This window comes from Panthera leo, chromosome F2, assembly GCF_018350215.1.
Source record: "Panthera leo isolate Ple1 chromosome F2, P.leo_Ple1_pat1.1, whole genome shotgun sequence".
In the NCBI taxonomy this organism is placed as follows: domain Eukaryota; kingdom Metazoa; phylum Chordata; class Mammalia; order Carnivora; family Felidae; genus Panthera; species Panthera leo.
In genome coordinates, this window is record NC_056695.1 from 19,046,658 (window position 1) to 19,070,345 (window position 23,688).

At 37.4% G+C, this 23,688-nt stretch overlaps 1 protein-coding gene across 1 annotated transcript in view; it reads left to right on the forward strand.

The window, feature by feature from the left end:
• The window catches only part of CF2H8orf34 (chromosome F2 C8orf34 homolog), a 401,924-nt gene that overhangs the window by 84,745 nt on the left and 293,491 nt on the right, over positions 1-23,688 (forward strand). The window contains 2 exon segments of the mRNA XM_042924126.1: positions 9,503-9,634; positions 12,579-12,707. Of these exon segments, the coding sequence (XP_042780060.1) occupies positions 9,503-9,634; positions 12,579-12,707 (261 nt within the window).

A 23,688-nucleotide genomic window follows, 5' to 3' on the forward strand; every position in this document is an offset into this window, starting at 1 on the left:
GTAAAGCATAGGATAATTCTTGGATATGAATATAAGTGGTGACGTTATAATTTAGGTGACAATAAGTAATGCCAGTTTACATCTTGACTGCAGTTTTGAATTGTTTTCTTCTGGTGCATCTTCTAATTAGCAAGAAAATATGTTAATATTCAAGGTATATTGGTATAATACCTTTTGAAAATATCTGAAGTTGTCCTTTTATTGCCTTTAAATATATCTAGCAATGTGGGACACAGCATCATCTAAAAGTCTGTCATTTAGTATTGTTGAGGAGAAACTAGAAACCTGCTTTATTTTTATTTCTTTTTCGTATTCTAATTATTTTTCTTAAATACTTATGGTTTTTTTTCTTTATTTGTGATATTGACAAGTTTTCCTGGGTCTATATCTAGATGATTATCTTGTTAAAATTTTTTTTCTTATATTCAGTGACTCTTTTCAATCAGCAAATCTAAGTCTTCAGCCTAAAACTATTTTCCTCTTGTGTACTTAGATATTGCTTCTGTTATATTTGTTTTTTATTTTTTCTTCAGGAAAATCAACTATGTGTAAATTGAGTTTGCTTTACTGTTCTTCATTCCTCCCATTTCATTTCACATTATATTTGCCTTTTTTTATTGACCGACTTCTAGGGAAATTTGGCAAAGTGTGCTCTCTCTGTCACTGACTCAATTTTCTGCAGTATCAGTTTTCTCTTTCTGGCTTTGAAAACAAATTTAAATGGTGGTATTGCATTTTGGTTTATTGTCAGAATTTCCTTATCTTCTTTATCCATTTCTGTCTGAGGTTATATTTTATTGTAGGTTGGTTGGTTAACCTATCACCTCTTACATTTCTTTTTGTTTCATACAATCCATTTTCTTTTATTTTTATTGAGAAGGCAAATTAATCACATTCTAAAATTTTAAGGTTTTTTCATAGTAAATCTTTTCTAAGATTTCTTTTTTGGAGGTATCGCAATTCTGGATTTTATTTATTTTTTAAAAGTATAATTTATTATCAAGTTAGCTAATATACAGTGTATACACTGTGCTCTTGGCTTCAGGAGTAGATTCCCATGATTCATTGTTTACATAAACACCCAGTGCTCATCCTAGCAAGTGCCCACCTCAGTGCCCATCACCCATTTTCCCCTCTCCCCCACTCTCCCGCCCCCCCAAAGTTTGTTCTCTGTATTTAAGAGTTTCTTATGGCTTGCCTCCCTCCCTGTTTGAAACTGTTTTTTTCCCCCTTCCCCTATCATCTGTTAAGTTTCTCAAGTTCCACATATGAATGAAAATATATGAGATCTGTCTTTCTCTGACTGACTTACTTCAATTAGCATAATTCCCTCCAGTTCCATCCACATTGTTGCAAATGGCAGGGTTTCATTCTTTCTCATTGACAAGTAGTATTCCATTGTATATATAAATGATATCTCTTTTATCCTTTCATTAGTTGATGGACATTTGGGCTCTTTCCATAATTTGGCTGTTGACAGTGCTACTGTAAACATTGGGGTACGTGTGCCCCTAAGAAGAGGTACTCCTGTACCCTTTGGATAAATTCCTAGTAATGCTATTGCTGGGTCATAGGGTAATTGTATTTTTAATTTTTTGAGGAACCTCCACACTGTTTTCCAGAGCAGCTGCACCAGTTTGTATTCCTACCAAAAGTGCAAGAGGGTTCCTTTTCTCCACATCCTTGCCAACATATGTGGTTTCCTGAGTTGTCAATTTTAGCCACTCTTGACCAGTGTGAGGTGGTATCTCAGTGTGGTTTTGATTTGTATTTCCCTGATGATGAGTGATGTTGAGCATCTTTTCATGTGTCTGTTGGCCATCTGGATGTCTTCTTTGGAAAAGTGTCTATTTATGTCTTCTGCCCATGTCTTCACTGGATTCTTTGTTTTTCAGGTGTGGAGTTTGGTAAGATCTCTATAGATTTTGGATACTAACCCTTTATCTGATATGTCATTTGCAAATATCTTCTCCCATTCTGTCAGTTGCCTTTTAGTTTTGCTGATTGTTTCCTTCGCTGTGCAGACACTTTTTATCTTGGTGAGGTCCCAATAGTTCATTTTTGCTTTTATTTCCCTTGCCTTTGGAGATGTGTCAAGTAAGAAATTGCTGTGGCTGAGGTCAAAGAGGTTGTTGCCTGTGGTCTTCTCTAGGGTTTTGACAGTTTCCCATCTCACATTTAACTCTTTCATCCATTTTGAATTTATTTTTGTGTATAGTGTAAGAAAGTGGTCCAGTTTCATTCTTTTTAATGTTGCTGTCCAGTTCTCCCAGCACCATTTGCTAAAGAGACTGTCATTGTTCCATTGAATACTCTTTCCTGCTTTGTCAAAGATTAGTTGGCCATACATTTTTGGGTCCAATTCTAGGTTCTCTATCTTATTCCATTGGTCTATGTGTCTTTCTGTGCCAATACCATACTGTCTTGATGATTACAGCTTTGTAGTAGGAGCTAAAGTCTGAGATTATTATGCCTCCTGCTTTGGTTCTCTTTTTTCAACATTAGTTTGACTCTTCAGGGTCTTTTGTGGTTCCATACAGATTTTAGGATTGTTTGTTCTGGCTTTGAGAAGAATGCCGGTACCATTTTGATTGGGATTGCATTGAAAGTGTAAGTTGCTTTGGGTAGTATTGACATTTTAACAATATTTGTTCTTTCAATCCGTGAGCATGGAATATTTTTCCATTTCTTTGTGTCTTCTTTAATTTCTTTCATAAGTTTTTTATAGTTTTCAGCATACATATCTTTTACATCTTTGGTTAGGTTTATTCCTAGGTATTTTATGGTTCTTAGTGCAGTTGTAAATGGGATCAATTTCTTGATTTCTCTTTCTGTTCCTTCATTATTGGTGTGTAGAGATGCAACTGATTTATGTACATTAATTTTGTATTCTGAGACTTTGCTGAATTCATGTATCAGTTCTAGCAGCTTTTTCGTGGAGTCTTTCAGGTTTTCCATGGAGAGTATCATGTTGTCTGTGAAAAAGTGAAAGTTTAACTTTTTCTTTGCCTATTTGGATGCCTTTCATTTCATTTTGTTATCTGATTGCTGATGCTAGGATTTCCAACACTATGTTACACAACAGTGGTGAGAGTGGACATCCCTGTCGTGTTCCTGATCTCAGGGGGCAAGCTCTCAGTTTTTCCCCATTGAGGATGATATTAGCTGTGGGCTTTTCATATATGGCTTTTATGATGTTGAGGTATGTTCCTTCTATCCCAACTTTCTTGAGGGTTTTTATTAAAGAAGGATGCTGTATTTTGTCAAATGCTTTTGTTTTTATCTATTGACAGGATCATATGGTTCTTATCCTTCTATTAATGTTGTGTATCCAATTGATTGATTTGTGAATGTTGAACCAGCCCTGCAGCCCGGGAATGAATCCCACTTGATCATGGTGAATAATTCTTTTAATATACTGTTGAATTCAATTTGCTAGTATCTTGTTGAGAATTTTTGCATCCATGTTCATCAGGGATATTGGTCTGTAATTCTCCTTTTTAGTGAGGTCTCTAGTTTGGGAATCAAGGGAATGCTGGCTTCATAGAGTGAGTCCAGGGGTGCCTGGGTGGCTCAGTTGGTTAAGCACCTGACTTCAACTCAGGTCATGATCTCATGGTCTGAGGTCAAGCTCTGCTTTGGGCTCTGTGCTAATAGCTCAGAGCCTGGAGCCTACTTCTGATTCTGTGTCTCCCTCTCTTTCTGCCCCTTCCCTGCTCTCTCTCTGTCTCTCTCTCAAAAATAAATAAACATAAAAAAAAAGAATGATTTTGGAAGCTTTCCTTCCATTTCTATCTTGTTGGAACAGCTTGAGAAGGATAGGCATTAACTCTGCTTTAAATGTCTGGTAGAACTACCTGGTAAGCCATCTGGTCCTGGACTCTTATTTGTTGGGAGACTTTTGATAACTGATTCAATTGCTTCGCTGGTTATGGGTATGTTCAAATTTTCTATTTCTTCCCGCTTGAGTTTTTGTATTGTGTGGGTGTCTAGGAATTTGTCCATTTCTTCCAGGTTGTCCAGTTTGTTGACATATAATTTTTCATAGTATTCTCTAATAATTGTATTCCTGTGGTATTGATTGTGATCTCTCCTCTTTCCATTGGTGGTTTTATCTATTTGGGTTCTCTTTCTTTTCTCTTTGAGAAGGTTGGCAAGGGGTTTAGCACCCTCGTTTATTTTTTCAAAAAACCAACTCTTAGATTCATTGATCTGTTTTTTTTTTTTTTTTTTTTTGAATTCTATATTGTTTATTTCTGCTCTAATATTTATTATTTATCTTCTGTTGGCTTTGGGGTTTCTTCGCTGTTCTGCTTCTAGTTCCTTTAGGTATGTGGTTAAATTTTGTATTTGGGATTTTTCTTGTTTCTTGAGATAGGCCTGGATAATAATGTATTTTCCTCTTAGGACTGCCTTTGCTGCATCTCAGAGGGCTTGGACTGTCATGTTTTCATTTTCATTTGTTTCCATATATATTTTTAATTTCTTCTTTAATTTCCTGGTTGACCCATTCATTCTTTTTAGTAAGATGTCCTTTAACTTCCATGCATTTGGAGGTTTTCCAAAATTTTTCTTGTGGTTGATTTCACATTTCATAGCATTGTGATTTGAAAATATGCATGGTATGATCTCAATTCTTTTGTATTTATTGAAGGCTGTTTTGTGACCCAGTATGTGATTTCTTGGAGAATGTTCCATCTGCACTCGAGAAGAATGTGTATTCTGCTGCTTTTGGATGAGAAGTTCTGAATATATCTGTCAAGTCCATCTGGTCCAGTGTATCATTCAGGGCCCTTGTTTATTTATTGATTTTATGCCTAGATGATCTGTCCAATGTTGTCAGTGAAGTATTAAAGTCCCCTGCAATTACTGTATTCTTATCAGTAGGACTGCTTATATTTGTAATTAATTGATTTGGGTTTGTTCAAGTTGGGGGCATAAACATTTACAATTGTTAGCTCTTTTTGATTGATAGACCCCATAATTATGATATAATACCCTTCTTCATCTCTCATTACAACCTTTAGCTTAAAATCTAGTTTGTCTGAAAAAAGTATGGCTACTCCAGCTTTCTTTTGACTCCCAGTAGCATGATAGATGGTTTTCCATCCCCTCACCTTCAGTCCTTAGGTCTAAAATGAGTCTCTTGTAGAGAGCATATAGATGGATCTTGTTTTGTTTTGTTTTTTATCCATTCTGATACCCCGTGTCTTTTGATTGGGGCATTTAGCCCATTTGCATTCAGAGTTATTGATAAATATGGATTTAGTGTCATTGTGTTATCTGTAGGTTTTATGCTTGTGGTGATGTCTCTGGCCCTTTGTAGTCTTTTCAGCATTCCACTCACAGAGTCCCCCTTAGGATCTCTTGCAGGGGTGGTTTAGTGGTCATGAACTCCTTCAGTTTTTGTTTGTCTGGGAAAGCCTTTATCTCTCCTTCTATTCTGAGTGAGAGCCTTGCTGGATAAAGGATTTTTGCTGCATATTTTTCCTATTCAGTGCATTGAGTATTTCCTGCCATTCCCTTTTGGCCTGACAAGTTTCAGTGGACAGGTCTTCTACTACCCTTATGTGTCTACCCTTGTAGGTTAAGTCCTGTTTGTCCCTAGCAGCTTTCAGAATTCTCTCTTTATCTTTGTATTTTTCCAGGTTCACTATGATATGCCATGGTGAAGACCTATTCTTGTTAAATCTGAAAGGAGTTCTCTGTGCCTCCTGGGTTTAGATGTCTGGTTCCTTCCCCAGATTGGGGAAATTTTCAGCTGTAATTTGTTCAATTAGTTCATTTCAAACCTTCTGCCCCTTTCTCTCTCTTCTTCTTCTTCTTCTGGAACTCCTATGATACAGGTATTATTAAATTTCATTGAATCACTTAGTTCTCTAATTCTCCCTTCGTGGTCTAGTATTTTCTTATCTTTTTCTTGGCTTCATCATTTTCCATAATTTTATCTTCTATTTCACTTATTCTCACTTCTGCTTCCTCCATCCTTGCTGCCACTGCATCATTTATTTTGCACCTCATTTACAACATTTCTTAATTTGTTGTGACTATTTCATAGTTCCTTAATCTCTGCAGCAATAGATTCTCTGCTATCTTCTATGCTTTTTTCAAGCCCAGCTATTAATCTTATGGCTATTATTCTAAATTCTTGATCAGATATATTGTTTATATCTGTTTTGAACAATTCTCTAGCTGTCATTTCTTTCTGGAATTTCTTTTGAGGAGAATTCTTCCATTTTGTCATTTTGGCTAGTTTTCTGTCTCTTATATGTTTTAATAGCTTGTTATGTGTCCTGCACCTGTGAGTACTACTGTGAGCATTAAAAAGGGGTTATACCCTCTCCAGGGCCTGGCCCTTCAGGAGGTGTTTTTGGAGTGTGTTGTATGCTGTCTGTTGTTGTGACTCTGGTTGCTTTATCTCCCCAGTCATAGTGGTGGTTTGGACCTTCTATGAGGTGTGATTTGATTTGTTCATTGAAGTAACTCTGGAAGAAATTTTAAAAAGGGGGATGGTGGTGGAAGAAGCCTTATCCCATAGAAAGAAAGAAATGACAGGGGCAGGAAAAAAAAAAAGGATAAATGATCAGGCAGAGAATCAGAGAAACTATACAGCTTAATCCATAGAGAGAGAGAGAGAGAGAGAGAGGAAAATAAAGAAGGAAACACAGAAGAGATGCAAAAAGAATAGATTAAAAATGTCTACTTAAACAAGCAACAACCAGAATAGAGAAGGGAAGAAATAAGAGGAAGAAAAGGAAGAAAAAATATATATAGAAAATAAGAATTGACCAAGAATCAATTCAGAAAATGCAAAACCACTGGACCAATATCTGATGGTGTCTTGGAACTGGTGGCTGCCCTGGTCTGGAGGAAGGGCCTTCTGGTTCGGTCAGTGTCAATCTTCCTTTGTTAGATATGCAGTTACCAGGCACTGAGGGACGTGGTTTGGTATCAGTGGGTGCCACATCTACTGTGGGCCCGTTTTCTATTCCCTGAAGCCCCACCTTGTTGGGGATGGGTAGAAAAAATGGAGACATCCCAGTCTCTTCTCCCCAGACCGGTGTCCCAAACCACTCTGTTCAGGCTGCCCTCACAGTGCCGTGCGGGTGTGAGCGGGCCAGTTTGTCCCACTCCACAGTCTCCTGTGCCGCCCAGGTGCTTGGCTGGGATTCAAACCCTGATGTCTTAAAGGGTCCTATTCCGCCCACCCTGGTTCTGGGGTAGTGCCACTCCACCAGCCAGCCAACAAAGAACCTCTGACTGGCTGGTGTCTGCAGGGTCTTTTGTCCTTGGAATGTCTCTATACCTTCTTCTCACAGCACTCAGGGTAGGGGACTGCTCTCTCCCAGTGTGCCTCTGAGCTCACTACCAAGCTCCGGGCTGGCTCCCCTCCTTCCCAGGCGGGTGTACAAGGCAGCAGGCCCCAGTCTGGAGAAAGCCCCGCAACCCTGGGATGAGTTAGAAGTTGGTTCTTTCTCCATTTTTTCTATTCCTCAGTTCATGGTTTTTCTTTTGTCCAAATACAATCCTATACTTCCAAGCCTCTCTTTCTCTTCCTTTTGTCTCCCCACGGAAGGGGATCCCTCCGCTCCATGCCTACTCTGCCCATTTTATCTCTCCCAATTCACAATCACACACCTGTGGCTTGCCAAGTTGTCCTCATGGGTCCCTGGAGATGTTTCTGTCACTCTGTAGCACGGATTCCTGGAATTCCAAGTCTTCTGGCTTCAATACTGCTGTTGTTTGAGGGACGAGGGAACTTCGGGTCCCCCTACTTCTTTTCAAAAATTTTAGAGCGACAGAACAAATCATGACTGCTACTAAAATTTCCATTATCAGTTGAATTCTATGGGTCTCTGCTACACTCATGAGTAACTTTATGTTTCATCTTGTTTTTCAACTGATGAAATAAGAATAGTATCATTACTAGATTATTTATGTTAATGTGGATTTTTCTCCTTGTCTGTAGTGGAAAAGTAAAAAAGCCACAAAATCTAATGTGTCATTCCTCCTTTGTTCTTTTTAACCTTTTTCTTTGTATAATAAAATTATGTATTTTATGACCAGGATCCTTTTTCCTTTAGCCATATTGCATTAGAAGATACTACATTCCACGGTGCCTCAGTGACTCAGTCGGTTAAGTGTCTGACTCTTGATTTCGGCTCAGGTCATGATCTCACCATTTGTGAGACTGAGCCCAGCTTCAGCTGCTTCTCAGCATGGAGCCTGCTTGGGATTTTCTCTCTCCCTCCCTCTCTGCTCCTCCCCATCTCATGCTCTCTAAATAAATAAATAAATATTAAAAAAAAAAGAAGATATGGTCCTAGGATGTACACAGAAAGACAAATTCTCATTGAATGACAGAAATAGATGTAAGGGGAAGTATCATGGATGCCTAGAAATCTTCCAATTTCCTTCTGATTTTCTTATCTTTTGTCTTATTCATATCTGTGGAAATACATCTGTGTTCTGACAGACCACAGACCAGTATTTCTGTTCCTAGAGTTTTAAAATGTCTTTGCTTCTTTTGGTATTCAATGGCATATTGGAGGTGGAAAAATTAGGTAACAACTAGTTTAGTAAAACCTTAAAATATAAATTTGAGGAATCCATATAATGTTTCATGATGTCTAGTTGGTATTTACAAGTGGGTGGCTAGAGAAATATTGATGAGTCATTCATAAAGCTAAGATGATTTGACAACTTATATATTTAAACAGGAAAGTAGAAGGAAACTCTAAACTCTAAGGAAGATCACATAGATGAAAGAAGATGGAGAAGCAGTGAATGAGACAGAGTAGGAGTAGTGACATAGGGGATATGGAGATGAGGAGAATGTCGTGCCCTGAGAATAAGAAAAAAAAATATTCCATAAAGATAGGTATGTCTAAAAATATGAAATGCTTTGCAAAGATGTCAAGAGGGGTGAACTCTTGGAAATATCATTTAATTTGGGAATTGGTATGACTTGGACCACCTTTGAAGGGGAGCTGTGACTTTCAACAAAATTGGCTGAATTACTTTCTTGAATAGAGAAGTGGAAAAAATGACTGATGCTAGAGAAGAAATGTGGGTGACTGTTGGTGGTTTAATGTATCTTAGTGAATAATGGATAGGGTAAAATCAGATGAGTAAAACTTACTTAAATGTTTAGTTGTTTTTATTTACTTTAGAATACAGTGCTTTATTCCATAATACCCATTTAAAGAATGTTATTTTAAGTATTGGTAATCTATGCCTTAAAGAGTGTTTCCAGAAGCCTTTCAAAGTTTAGCATGATCTTAATCATATCAATATACAAATTGAATCATATCAAATTCAAAACTAAAATTTAAACAAGAAATATTTTTGAACATTTGCATTAGTTTTGATGTGAGATGACCTATAACTTTTGCGAGGTATATCTAATGACTTCATGGTTTAGTTTTTGATCAAACTTGAAAACACTTAGTATTGAGTGTATGTATACAGACACGAATATATATTTTGTTTGTTTTAACAGAACATAAAGGAACAAGAAGGGATTTCAGAAGCTATGATAAGCCTTGGCAATTAAATGCAAAGAAGCCTAAAAAGTCAAAAAGTGACCTTGCTGTGTCTAATATTTCCCCACCGTCATCAGAATCCAAATCATGTAAGGAATTTTGTCATTCAAATGTTACTTAATGTAAGTATGTGTTACTAACAAAATGAAGAAAAGGTAAGAGTTGAAGCCTAACTTTTTATCTGATAATTCTGGCTGTTAATCCTAATGAATGTCATGTTCATTTTAGCAGTAACATTGAGCTGTATTTATATATATCTACTCACTCATATTCTCAAGCATGTTTAATTGGTTTAGAGCTTTTTGAGTATAATATTCTTTTAAAAATGTTAGCTGCTTGGAGCAGCTTCCTTGCCTGTTACAGCATTATATCACATTCAAAGCAACAGTAACCCTATATTTAATAGTCTATAAAAACAAATTAAATCTTTTAGAGTAGAGGGAAATAAAGGAGTTTTATATTAAAAAAACTTAGTAAAATTTTAAATGTTAATCCTTCTTTCTTCTGTGAGTCCCCTCAGATCCTACTTCCTCAAAAATAATTTATATATTTTCATACCCTTTGAAATAGTTTGCATCTTTTATATCCTTTTCTTTGTACAGACTAGCGTATAAAATATGTGTGAGTTGATTTGCTTTATAAAACTGGTTTTAGACTATACACATTCTTGAGCAATTTGTTTTTATTATTTTAGAATATACTGTGGATGTATTTTCATGTTAAACTTAGATCTAAGTTATGCTTTTTAATGAATACATGCCGTAGCATGCTGTGAATGTGCCATAATTTATTTATTCCCCTGTGGAAGGACAGTTAGATTGTTTACAGAGTTGTGCCACCACAAACTCTTCACTGAAATAAATGAATATCTTGCAATTTCTGATAAAGTAAACAACCTTGTACATACATACATAAGTGTAGGTGTTCTCATTTCTTCATGATAATTTACCAGACATAAGATCACTGGGTCAGAGGGTCAGTATATTTTTAGTATAGTAAATATTTCAGATTACTTTTTTAAAAGGTAGTAGGAAAAGTATTTCAGAAGTCTGAGATTACCTTTGCTGTAACATTACCATATAAATATTTTAAAAATTATTTCATTTGGGGCTCCTGGGTGGCTCAGTCGGTTAAGCGTCCGACTTCGGCTCAGGTCATGATCTCGCGGTATGTGGGTTCGAGCCCCGCGTCGGGCTCTGTGCTTACTACTCAGAGCCTGGAGCCTGTTTCAGATTTTGTGTCTCCCTCTCTCACTGACCTCCCCTGTTCATGCTCTGTCTCTCTCTCAAAAATAAATAAACGTTAAAAAAAAAAAATTAAAAAAAAAATTATTTCATTTTATTTTAATCAAAACGAAAATATACATGGTTTGAAAAGTGCTATTACAGGCTTCTAACATGGAACCACTTTGAATTCTTTCAGATGTTTCAGAGCTACACAAGTTTACATATCAAAACATACAAGTTACTTGCACAGTTCCCTTTTACTTTTTAAATTTGAGGCATCAGCTTTTGACCTCCTTGTAAGATTTTGTGACTTCAGACCTCAGGCCCACCTCATCCCCCGAATACAAACATGCAGATATTTCAAATGTTGAATATATACTCCACATCGATATTATTATGGCTATATTAATTAGTCTTTATTCCAACAGAGACATCGATGTCCAACTATTAATTTCTTTCTAGAACTAGTAATTGTTTTATTTTTGTATTTGCTTTGTTTTCTGTGTATTCCTCACTAATCCTTCCTCAAGCCTTGCCTTAAAGTACTGAATACTCAGTATGATCAAATTCATCAAGTAATCCTAACTTTGATCTTATTTTATTTTATATTTTATATTTTATTCCATAAAAAAAAGTAGAGACCTCTCTTTTACAGCCCTGTGTGCTCTTGCTCAAATTTTGGTTTCTTAGTTTTGAGCCTTTTTCTCAACTGTCTTCTGAGACCATCCTTCTCTGCTATCCTGAAGATTCTCTTTTCCTTTCTCTTAGGGAGGGTCACCTATTTCCTGAATCCTAAGTCTTTCCACTTTGGGGTTTATTCATTCATTTTGTTAGAGAATCTCTACTACGAACTTTCTGAAAAAAGGATTGGAAGATAAATGGTTTGAATCCTCACAAACTCTAAGAATTAATTTTCAGTTGGAAATGTGAAGGAATTTCTCCTGTGTCTTCTAGGGCAAGAGTGGCTATTGAGGAGTCTGATGAGAGTTTGATTTGCTATTTCTGTCTCTGAAAGCTTTTCAAGATCTTTCTTTACTGCCCCAGTTATAACATTTTGCCTTGAATTGAATTGAATTGATGTCTTGAATTGTTCTGGACATTTAATGGATCCTTCCAATCTGAAAAACAAGTTTTTATATCCTATTACCTTGGCATTTGTCTTCCTTGATTGATGCTTTAGTGTTAACTGTTATGAAATGTTCACCTTTTTGGGCATCTCTCCGTGGCATTAGATTTCAGTATTCTCTACTTTGCTGAATCCAGTTACCACTCCTCAGTTTGTTTTGCATCTTCCAAAAAAGATTTGCTATCTCTTGTCTAACAATGTCTTCTCTTCTTGTTCAACTAATTATTTGACAAAAAAATCTTTAATCTAATTTTAGTAAGAATTTGGGGGAAGTAAAGCTAGATGTGTTCAGTCTTCTGTTTTATCAGAAGATAGTAAAATTTCTTAAAAATATTTACTAATTGCTAATGAGGAAGTTAGTAATTATTTTTTAAGCTGCTGAAACATACTTTGCTTGTATATTTTCCCTAAATTATAGAAATTATTGGTTTTAAATTAGTACCCGAATTTTCTTTTTTTTTTCTTAAATATTGTCATACTTTCCTTTACTAGTTCAGTGAAAACATTTCTTAAAACCCAGCTTTGTAACTTCCCTCTGTTTGCCCATAAGAAAACCATATCCAAAACAAACATTTTTATTCTGTACATTGATCTTGACACAATCTCTCACATGATGATGAATAGTAAGTTTTTATCATTATGTAGCATGCTTATGGAGTAATCATTTTTTTTAAAACATAGTGCCAAGGTCAGTAGATCATCCTAAGTGGAACTGGCGAATTAAACCAGAAAGCCGTGATTTTGATGAATTGAACCACATCCTTCAAGAGAGCAAGAAGCTGGGAAAAGCCCTTGAGAATCTTTCTCGAAGTAAGTTCATTTACTTGATTATAATTGAAATTCCTAACCAGTATTAAAGTAGAAATATTTATTCCAATTTCCAGTAACCCATTTCCAACATCCTCATTATAATTACATGAGAGCTTGTGATAGTGTGTGTGAGATTGGAAATGAGGATTGATCTTGCAATTTACACACATTCCTGGGAAGATTGGCATATAGAGTAGGAGGAGCTGTAGACACTCCACCCCACCCTGTCTCTTGCCCTTGCTGTTTGACTCCAGTCTCTACAAGGTCTCTGTTACCCAAGTCAGCTGCACATGTAATGGTCTTACTCATTCTTCTCTTTTGAACCTCATTGTTTTATGTCATCCTAATTAGTAAACATACCATTTGATTTCATGAGTTTTTGATGTCTCTAAATCTCTCAGGGTAGCAACGGGGCAGATTCTTCTTAGAATCCTTTCAGAACCTAGCAACATATTTAAAAAAAAATCATTCTGTAATCCAAGGCCTAGGTTAGAGGTTTTGCTCTGCCACTTATGAATAACCCCAGGTAAATCATTAAACCTCCAGTGAGCCTTGGTTCTCTCGTCTCCAGAGTAGGAAGACATGGTCTGTCTCCTTTTGATAGGTGTGAAAGTTTAAAATTACATATTTCAAGTAAAAAACTTTAAAATATTACTGTCATGAGAATAGGCAATCAAATATTTTGATTTGATAAATGCTTTCTATATATGTAGATATACATTTATACCTTGTGGTTTTAGTAGTAGTGGGTTCAAAGGATTCCTGCCTTCCTCGGGTTCTTAAATATCTCTCAATTTTAAAATTAGGTGCCTTTAGAAGCCCACTAATGCTATGATCTTACTAAAATTTTCTTCTGCCATATGGAATATTAAAAATTCTTAAATAGAAGATAGGATACTAGCACATTCTAGTGGATTCTATTTTAGAATCTGTATGTTTCTTTACATAGCACAGTTGTACCAGCTTCATGACTTATATCAAAGTTAAAATTGCCTGGGGGGATGAGCAAATTGGGTGAAGAGGAGTGGGAAATACAGGCTTTCATTTAGGGAATGAATAAGTCATGGGAATAAAACGCATAGCACAGGGAGTTAAAAAAATTAAAATTGTCCCTTGGTATGTTTGGGGAGAAATAATATGTGTATGGAATATATATGCATTTGTATATTGTATGTAATTATATGTATTTACACATTACATTTTGTATTATAATTTTACATATAGAGATTGAGTTTTTTTTCATACCTCTTAGTTCATAGCTCACTAGAGCCTTTTTTGGATTTTTTGTGCAGTGAACCCACATCACAAGTTAATTTGCCTTATCATAGGGTCTTATAAATTTTAAATTAATTTTTAAAATTTTAATTTCAGTATAATTAACATACAGTGTTATATTAGTTTCAGGTGTACAGTGTAGTGATTGAACAGTACTTTTACTCGGAGTTCATCATGATATGTGTACTTTTCAATCCCCATCACCTAATTTAGCCCCCTCCTACCTCCCCTTGGTAACCATCAGCTTGTTCTCTATAATTAAGAAGAATCTATATCTTGGTTTGTTTCTCTCTTTTTTCCTTTGTTCATTTGTTTCTTAAATTACACATATGAGTGAAATCATATGGTATTTGTCTTTCTCTGATTTATCTCAGCATTATATTCTCTAGATCCATCCATGTTGTTGCAAATGGCAAGATTTCATTCTTTTTTATAACTGAATAATATTTCATTGTATATATATGTGTGTGTGTGTGTATATATATATATATATATATACACACACACACACACACACACACCATCTTCTTTATCCATTCATCTGTTGATGGACACTTGGGCTACATCTATAATTTGGCTATAGTAAACAATGCAGCCATAAACATGGGGATTCATATATCTCTTGAATTCGTGTTTTCGTGCTCTTTGGGTAAACACTCAATAGTGGGATTACTGGATCATTATCAGAATTCTGTTTTTAATTTTGGCGGAACCCGCATACTGTTTTCCACAGTGGCTCCACCAGTTTGCATTCCCGCCAACAGTACACAAGGGTCCCCTTTTCTCCGCATCCTCAACGACACTTGTTGTTTCTTCCACTTCTTATTGTAGCCATTCTGACAGGTGTGAAGTGATATCCCCTTGTAGTTTTGATTTGCATTTCCCTGATGATGAGTGATGTTGAGCACCTTTTCATATGTTTGTTGGCCATCCGGATGTCTTTGGAGAAATGTCTCTTCTTGTCTTCTGCCCATTTTCAATTCTTTGTTTTTAGTGGGTTTAGTTGTATAAGTTTTTTATATATTTTGGTATGTCAGTTGCACATATTTTCTCCCATTCTATAGGTTGCCTTTTAGTTTTGTTGGTTATTTCCTTTGCTGTGCAGAGGCTTTTTATTTTGACGTATTACCAACAGTTTATTTTTGCTTTTGTTTCTCTTGCCTCAGAGGGCCTATCTAGAAAAACTTTGCTAAGGCCGATGTCAGAGAAGTTACTGCCTGTACTGTCTTCTAGGGTTTTTATGGTTTGGGGGCTCACATTTAGGTCTTTAATCCATTTTGAATTTATGTTTGTGTATGGGGTAAGAAAGCGGGCCACTTTCATTCTTTTGCGTGTTGCTGTCTAGTTTTCCCAACACCATTTGTTGAAGAGACCGTCTTTTTCCCATTGCATAGGATCTTATAATTTTGCTATTAGTAGAAATTCTCTGCTTGTGATTTAAGAAGACCTTACCTTTGGCTTTGGAAGAAATAATGATAAAGTGAATTTGGCTTATTACTATAATATGTTCATGAAGTAAGTCTTATTCTATTAATATGTCAAAGGTTTATATTAATATGCATAAATCTTACCCCTTTGGGCAGAGCCTGTGGCTCTTTATAGTCTCAATTTATCTAAAAACATGAATTAAAAGAAAGATGATTGAAGAATGTGCCCAATTATGGCACAGATATAGTATTTTTGTTCTTTAAAATATGATTAATTGCCTTATAGACATTTGTTATATCATTGTTAATTTGTAGGAAAACATTTGGCCTGTCCCTAAAGCTTTTTTATTTGATTTTATTTTTATGTTTTTAGAGAGAGAGAGCACAAGCAGAGGAAAGGGGCAGAGGAGGAGAGAGAGAGAATCTTAAAATGGCTTCATGCTCAGCGCAGAGCCTGATGCGGGGCTCGATTCCATGACCTTGCGATCATGATTTGAGCCAAAATTGAGTTGGACACTCAACCAACTGAACCACCCAAGCGCCCCTAAAACCTTTTTTTAAAAATGTTTATTTATTTTGAGGGAAAGAGGGAGAGTGCACACTGGAGAGGGGCAGAGAGAGGGAGAGAGAGAAACCTAAGCAGGCTCCAGTCTCAGTGCACAGCCTGATCCAAGACTCCATCTCGTGAACCATAAGATCATTATCTGAACAAAATCAAGAGTCAGACGCTTAACTGACTGAGCCATCTAGGCACCCCAAAAACGTTTTAATAAAGGACTTTGATTGCCTTTCAGTTACATGTTTGCCCAGTTGAATGACAAAAACATCAAGGTTCAAGCTATGGTCTGTCTCAAGAAAACTTGGGTGTGGCCTTTTCTGAGTCCTGTGATCAGAGGCTATTGGAGGGCTATAACAGGGGACTCATTTAATCCTTTTTTTAAAAAAAAAAATTTTTTAATGTTCATTTTTGAGAGAGACAGAGAGAGCATGAGCCAGAGATGGGTAGAGAGAGAGGGAGACACAGAATCCAAAGCAGGCTCCAGGCTCTGAGCTGTCATTACAGAGCCCAATGCACAACTCGAACTCACAAACTGTGAAATCATGACCTGAGCCGAAGTCGTTTGCTTAACCACCTGAGCAACCCAGGTGCCCCAGGTGCCCCAGCACTCATTTAATTCTTGAAGGAAATCTGGAGAAACAGAAATGGCTAGAAGGCAGTCCTTGGTGGGAGAGCAGAAGAGGTGCAGATATGGCACATTATTCTTGGGACAAAGTCAGGGCCAAGGAAGCAATCAGGTGAGTCAGTAGCTCAGCCAGAAATAAGGTGTAATGTTCAGCTTCTATGTATATGATGGAGAATTGCTTTTGGCTTCTCTTGATGATTTTAAGAGGGCTTTAATTTTTGTGGCAGTAGTGGTGGGGGGTGGGGTTAGAGAGCAGGTCTTCACATATGGAGGGATTGCTCTTCTCTCCCTTTAAGCGTTTTTGAGTCTCTTTTGGAACAAAATGCTGCTTTCTTGGAATGACCTGACTTTTTGTGATTTTCAATATCTGAGGTTTAATACAAACTTTCTGTCTTAGGCCCAACATGTGACTAACTACTAAGTTATTAGTTTGCCTGAGATGACCAGTGTAAATTAGTAGAAATGCAGCTTTACCATTTACTGGTGTTTATTTAGCAGTCTGTATGCCCATTATTTAACTATGTAATCACCAACTTAGTTCTTTACCTTCCTGAAGCAGAATGTCATTAATTCTTATTCGATTTTATAATAGCTTCAGGTTGGTAACTCTTTCTCTAACCTAATCTCCCATCTCTAATGATTGTTTTGCATTGTTTTATTTACTAAGACATAGGAAATGGACTTTTTCTTCCAGGCATGGTCAAAGTGATTATTCGGTGTCATGTTATTGTGGACCTTTCTCTCCAGTGCCATAGCTGTTGATAGGAAAGTTTGAAAATTTTTAGTGATCTCTTAATTTTTGTAGTTTCTGATAGAATTCTCTCTGGCAAGGTTTGCTTTATCTCAGTTGTACTTTCCAAAAGATGTGACATATTTTGGAAGTATTTGTTGTTTACCTCAGACTGACAGCAAAAAATCATTTATATCTCTCAAAATGATAGAATTATCTCAGCTCTGCAGCTGTCAGCTTATCCAGGCTTCAATTCTCTCTCTGTCTCTCTCTTTCTCTTCCTCAGTCTCTCTCTCTCTCTCTCCTGACAGGATTGAAATAATAACAGGAAAGACTAGGTATTCTCTTCAGTTTGCAAATGGGAATTTTGTTTCAGTAACAACTGTACCATGCTTTTTTTTCCTGGCTTTTTGCAAACCTTTCAATGTAATGCTTTATCTTAAAGTCAGTCAATAACTGTGACTCTCTTTATGTTATGATTCCCTTAAAAAGTAGATGTGTTAGAAAAACTTGCAGTGTCTTGTAATGCTGCATAGTCATGATATGGTAGGCATAGTGGATTTTTGGTTCCTGGATCCCTCCTTTTGCCGCATTTCCAAATGTTCTTCAAACCTGACTTTCATATTCCAAGAGCCTGGACTCATGCCTTTTCCTTCAAGTGTTGGTTTCCATCTGACTTTCAAGTAGTGAGAAAAATTGTTTTTGAATAGGGAAGTTGCAAAGATACAAGACCTTCACATTCCCAAATAATGTATCTCTTTTAGTAGCTGTGATTGAAGGGCCTTAGGGCAGCATCCTTCTCAGTGCATTATATTAGGGCCCATCATCATACTACTGGTGATACTAACCTCAGTCAGTTGGTTAAGGTGGTGTCTACCAGCTTTCACCATTATAAAGTTAATACTGTTCCTTTTTGTAGTTAATAAATATCTTAGGAAAGATACATGAAGCCTTAATAAATATCTTAGGAAAGATACATGAAGCCTTCGAAAATATCATGTTTCTTTTTCACACTTTCACCCAGTAATTTCAGCATCAGTTGGTGACTCTTGCCTAGAACAATTATTACTGTGGTTTTCTAAAAGACAGTTTCTATCATCCCTTTATTCATTGTAATTCTTCTTTAATGGAGAGAAGGGAAAATGGACTTACAACCACCCCCAACGTAACAGGGGCCTACTTATCTTTGCTTGTGACCGGTCATACTTCTGTTTAATATTTATATATGCATATGGATATTAATGTGGGTATATATGTAGATATGGATATGAATGTGAGTATAGATATAAACATTTTTCTATAGGTATTGATATAAAGAAAATAAAATACATATCCTAAAGTTAATTCATACTGATTTTTCTTGGGAATCCCAAGTGGGCATTGCGCTGTCAGCACAGAGCCTGGCGCGGGGATCTATCTCTCACAGATCGTGAGGTCATGACCTGAGCCAAAATCAAGAGTTGGGCACTTAACTGACTGAGTCACCCAGGCGCCTCCCAGGTTTGAGTATATCATTTGGCCTGCTTCCTCAAATTTCCTCTTTTGTAAAATGAAGTAATTTATCCCGGATTACCATTAAGACCTCTCCAGTTTTCACAAGTCTTTGTTTTAATGATCTATAATTTATATTCCAAAGTTAAATGTACTCACGGCTTACAGATTGTGGTTCCTCCTGCTTGCATTCTTTCTAGCTCTTTGTTATCCTCACTCTTGTTCTTCCTGAATTGTGACCTTCAGCACATTGGAGTGTCTGCAGTATATTTGCACTTCATTCTTTTTCATCTTTTTTTCTTGCTTCCCCTGCCCATACTGAACTATGGGCTTGTGTCACCAATATTCTTGTTCCCTGTTGTTTCCATTCTTCTGCTGTGTCTCTGTGTGAAATTCCCATCTTGGCGTAAGTGCTGCAGTCTTCAGTTCTTCACCAGTAAGGCTGAGAGCTCCAAGGAAAAATGGCAGGGTCCAGCTGAACCCTACATCTAGATTCTTGGTTTTCAGCACTGTTACTTATCTTGGTCAGTCCCTCCCTTTCTCCACTCTTCTGCAACTATGAAAAACCCACACAATAATCTTCACACCCATATTTATTCCCTGCCTCACTGTTTTAGCAATTAGCTTGCCTCCAGCTTCATAGAAAAACTTAACTGTAAAATGTGTAAAATGTGTTCCCCTCTACCCATCTGCATACGAAAATACATCCACATCTATCCTGCCCTTCTCAACGGAGGAGTTGTTCCTCTTGTTTAAGGCTAAGCTTTCCACCCATGATCTTGATCCCATTTCCTTCCCAGTCCTCTGAGATATGATTCCCATTAATCATTTTGTCTTTTCTGTATGTGGAACTCTTTCTAATTCCAGTCCCACTGATACTGGTTTTATGATGCTGGGAAAATTTCTTAACTTCTCTGTGTCTCAATTACCTTTTCTGTAAAATTGCAATATTATCATTAATTATGATTATGATACATAATAATTGCTAATTAAATATTAGATATTATATTTCTATTACCGTATCACAGATGACCACAAACTTAGTGGCTTTAAAAAAATACCAATTTACTACCTTATAGTTTCTGTGGCTCGGGAGTACAGGCGTAGGTTAGTTGAGTCCTCTACTCTGCGTCTAGGCAAGCTGAAATTAAGGTGCTGGTTGGTGCTGCGATCTCACCTGAGGCTTCGGGGTCTCTTTTTACGCTCATTCAGGTCATTGGCCAAATTTAGTCCTTGTTGTTGTAGTACTAAGATCTCTGTTTTCTCATTGGCTATTGGCTGGGGATTGCTCTTAGAAACAGAGGCCATTCTCAGGTTCTTGCTTTGTAATCTTCTGGTAAGGGTAGTTCACAACTACATCTTTGAATGCACTGAGGAGCATCTCTCTGAAGCTTGGCCTTCTTTTAAAAGGCTCATTTGACTAGGTCAGGGCCATCCAAGATAATGTCTCTTCTGATTTACTCACTGAACCAGTTAGTAACCAAATCATGAGAATGATATCCTTTCATATTCATATTTATAGTCCCACCATGCAGACTCAAAGAGAAAGGAGTACACAATTGTGTACCTTGGGGACCATCTTAGAATTCTGCCTACCACATATATTATAAGTGTATTACTGCTTATCCCTAATATCCTGTAACATGCTCCAGCTGAGCATGGCCCAACAGAAATGTAATGTGAGCCACATTACATTTTATATTTTCAAACAGGCACATTACAATAAAGCAAAAAGAAACCTGTAAAGTTAATTTTAATAAAATATTTTTATTTAGCCCAGTGTATCTAAGTTATCCATTAAACTTGTATTCCATATTAAAATTATCATTGGGATATTTTTTTCATACCAGGTCTTCAAAGTTAGTTGTGAATTTTAGTTTACGTCACATCTCAGTTTGAACTAGCCACATTTCGAATATTCAGCAGCCACATGATGAGTGGCTACCATTGGATACCACAGCTGTAATTAATGTTAAAAGCAAACACCCATGGAAAATCTTCTCTTGAGTTTGAGTTACCTCAAGACGTCAGAATTTCTTCTTCCTCTTTGATACAAATTTTCAAAAGAAATGGTGAACACTCATTATCTCTGCTTGTTTCTCCTCCTTTCTCCCCTCAATGTGGCTCTGTGATTGCACCTATCATTCTATTGAAACCTTTCTCACTGTGGTCACCAGTTGAACCCAGATGGTCAAACCGAATGAACACTTTTCCAGTCCTCATCTTACAAAATTGCTCTGGTAGTTTTAACACCATTGATTATTCTGTCTGTCTTCGGACTCTCAGATCTGCTCTCTGGGCCCAGGCCCTCATTTGATCTTCTTGGATGCCCTTCACACCATTTCTTACAGGTTTCACTCCGGCGCTCCTCTGTCTTCCTGGCCACTTTGAATGCTGTTCCCACAAGTCATCCTTTGTTCTCTCAAATGTTCTGTTTCCATTGTCATCCTCCCTCACAGTTACAGTGGTCAGCCCCACACAGCTAACTCAATTGAGTATATTTCCCATCCAGACTGTTTACACTTCGTGGAAAATGTTTGAAGCCTATCTTCATTTGGATATCCCACTGCCGCGCAAAACTCGGTGTGTCTAAGTAGGTCATACACCTCTCTTCAAACATGGCTTTTCTTCCTCATGCTTCTTCTTAGGTGACAGCACCATCACTTTCCAGTTCTCACAGACTGGAACCTTACAGATTCCTTTCTCTTCCTAACTGTTCGCAAGTAATTAATTACTAAATCTTGCTCATCTGCCCTCTATCTTGGGTTTGATTCTCTTCTCTACCCCTAGTTCATACTCTCAACATCACTGACCAAATCATTGGTTTATCCATTTAACATGTTCTGTTTTGTTTCATTTCATTCCTGCCCCGTGATGGAAAAAAAACAGATGCAGTCCCTGCCCTTACTGAGCTAGTGGCTGGCTGGATTGCATAACCTGTGTTAGGGGAATCTCATGGCCAGAATCTCTGTGGCTGAATACGACGTATTTTCCCCTCAAAAAGTAGTTCAGTGTGGTGTGGTAGGGATGCAGACTACTTCCCTCCTGTTACTCTGCAATCTTCAGTACATGGCCTCCAATGGTCCTGCAGAAGGGAGAAGTAGATCTGAAGCCTAGAGGCAAAAGTGTAGTGCATTCCCTCTGACCACATTGCACAACTAGCTGTGAGGCTGGGAAATGTAGTCTAGCTTGTGGGCGCAGGAGAAATACGGAAATGGCTTGAGGAATGAACAACCAGTCTTGCCCACACTCTTGTTTCTCAGTTCCTCCAGTCCCTTGCTGTGATCAGTGTGATGGATCTAAAGTGAAAACCTGACACCAAGTTCTTGCAGATATTCAGTGTTTCCTTAAAACCTCATAGAATGTGCCACTTGATCTGACCCGGTCTCCTGTATCATCTTTCAAGGCTTATCGTCTAGCCATTTATGCACCAGCGACACAGGAGTTTTTCACACTTATTGAAGGTCCTTTATTTCACATTTTTGCTTATGTTGTCCCTGTACCCTGAAATGTCACCGTCACTTCTCTCTATAGATTCCATTTCAGCCAAGCTAAATCCTATTCCTCTCTCTAGGCTCAGCTTAAATATCATTTCTTCCAAAATGAATTACTGTTGCTGTCCTTCCTGGACTGGATTTGGTGCCCCCTTTTTGTGCTTCTATATTTTTCTCTGAACACACTTACTTGCTATTTGTGCTTATCTATTGAAGGAGTTACACTTAAAAATAAATAGGTAAGTAAGTAGGTAAATAACAAACTAAAAGCTCCCTATTGTATGATATTGGTCGGTAGAATCTTTTCCTTAGCAAAGTTCTGTTTCCAGGGTAGCAGGGCTTCCAGCATTTTCTGAGCCTAAGGCTTTTGCTGCTCTTAGCATTTTTCCCTGAAGGGAAGCAGCAATAGGATGAGTATCTTTAGTCCATCCAGACATCAGTCTATAGATTGCAGTTCATGAGAAACACTGGCTGGAACTTTGCCACGGAAAAGAACCCAGCTGCTGAGAGGACGGAAGACAGATATTTATGTTCCGTGACTGATAATAGCAGTCTGGACTCAGCCAAGAAAAAAATAACAAATGACTTTTTTAGTTTGTTAATCATGAACATACCCAGAAAGTCTTGCCTGACAAACAGCCTGAGGAGTTGGAGAATGACAGCCTGGGAGTGAGAAGGAAGCAGATAACGCAGCAGTTGTTTATCCATTCATTGCCGCACGGATTCATCTGGCCCTCATACATGCCTGTGGGGGTACAAGATGGCTCACATGTGCACCCAGACCTCAAGTTCACTGGTTAGTAAGAGAGATAGGTGTGAGAAGCAGGATTTCAAAGCCTTGTAAGAGACACCTTACGGGAGCTTATGGGAGCATCAAAGAGCCTCCAACAAGGGGTTTAGGGCCAACCTGATGGAAACTGTATCTGAATGGAGTCTAGAAGGATGAAATGGTAAAGCTAGGGTGAAAGGAGAGTGGAGATATATCATGGGGAAGGAGGCATGTGTGTAAGAGGAACGTTTTATACTGTTGATGCACAAAGGAGAAAGCAAGTAAAAAAGGCAATGAAGAAGGAAGTCTAGGTGGCAGGGGAGTCAGGGGGTGGGGGCTTCTATGCTACAGGGATCTTGTAAGCAACCGCCATCCCATGCTTTTGAATAATCACTCTGGGACAGTGATTATGGTTCACGCCTCAAGGCAAAGATGAGATGAAAAAAGCCCAATAAAGCCATGGGATAGAAAAGAGAGAATGGACTTAAGAAAATGTGGATTATTATATGACTAACAGTTTTTGGTTCTTATGAAGGAAGGGTGCACATAAAGAGAGAAGAAAGTGTTTGTTTTAGTTTTTGGTTTTGTTTATAATCAAGGTGCCTGGTGCT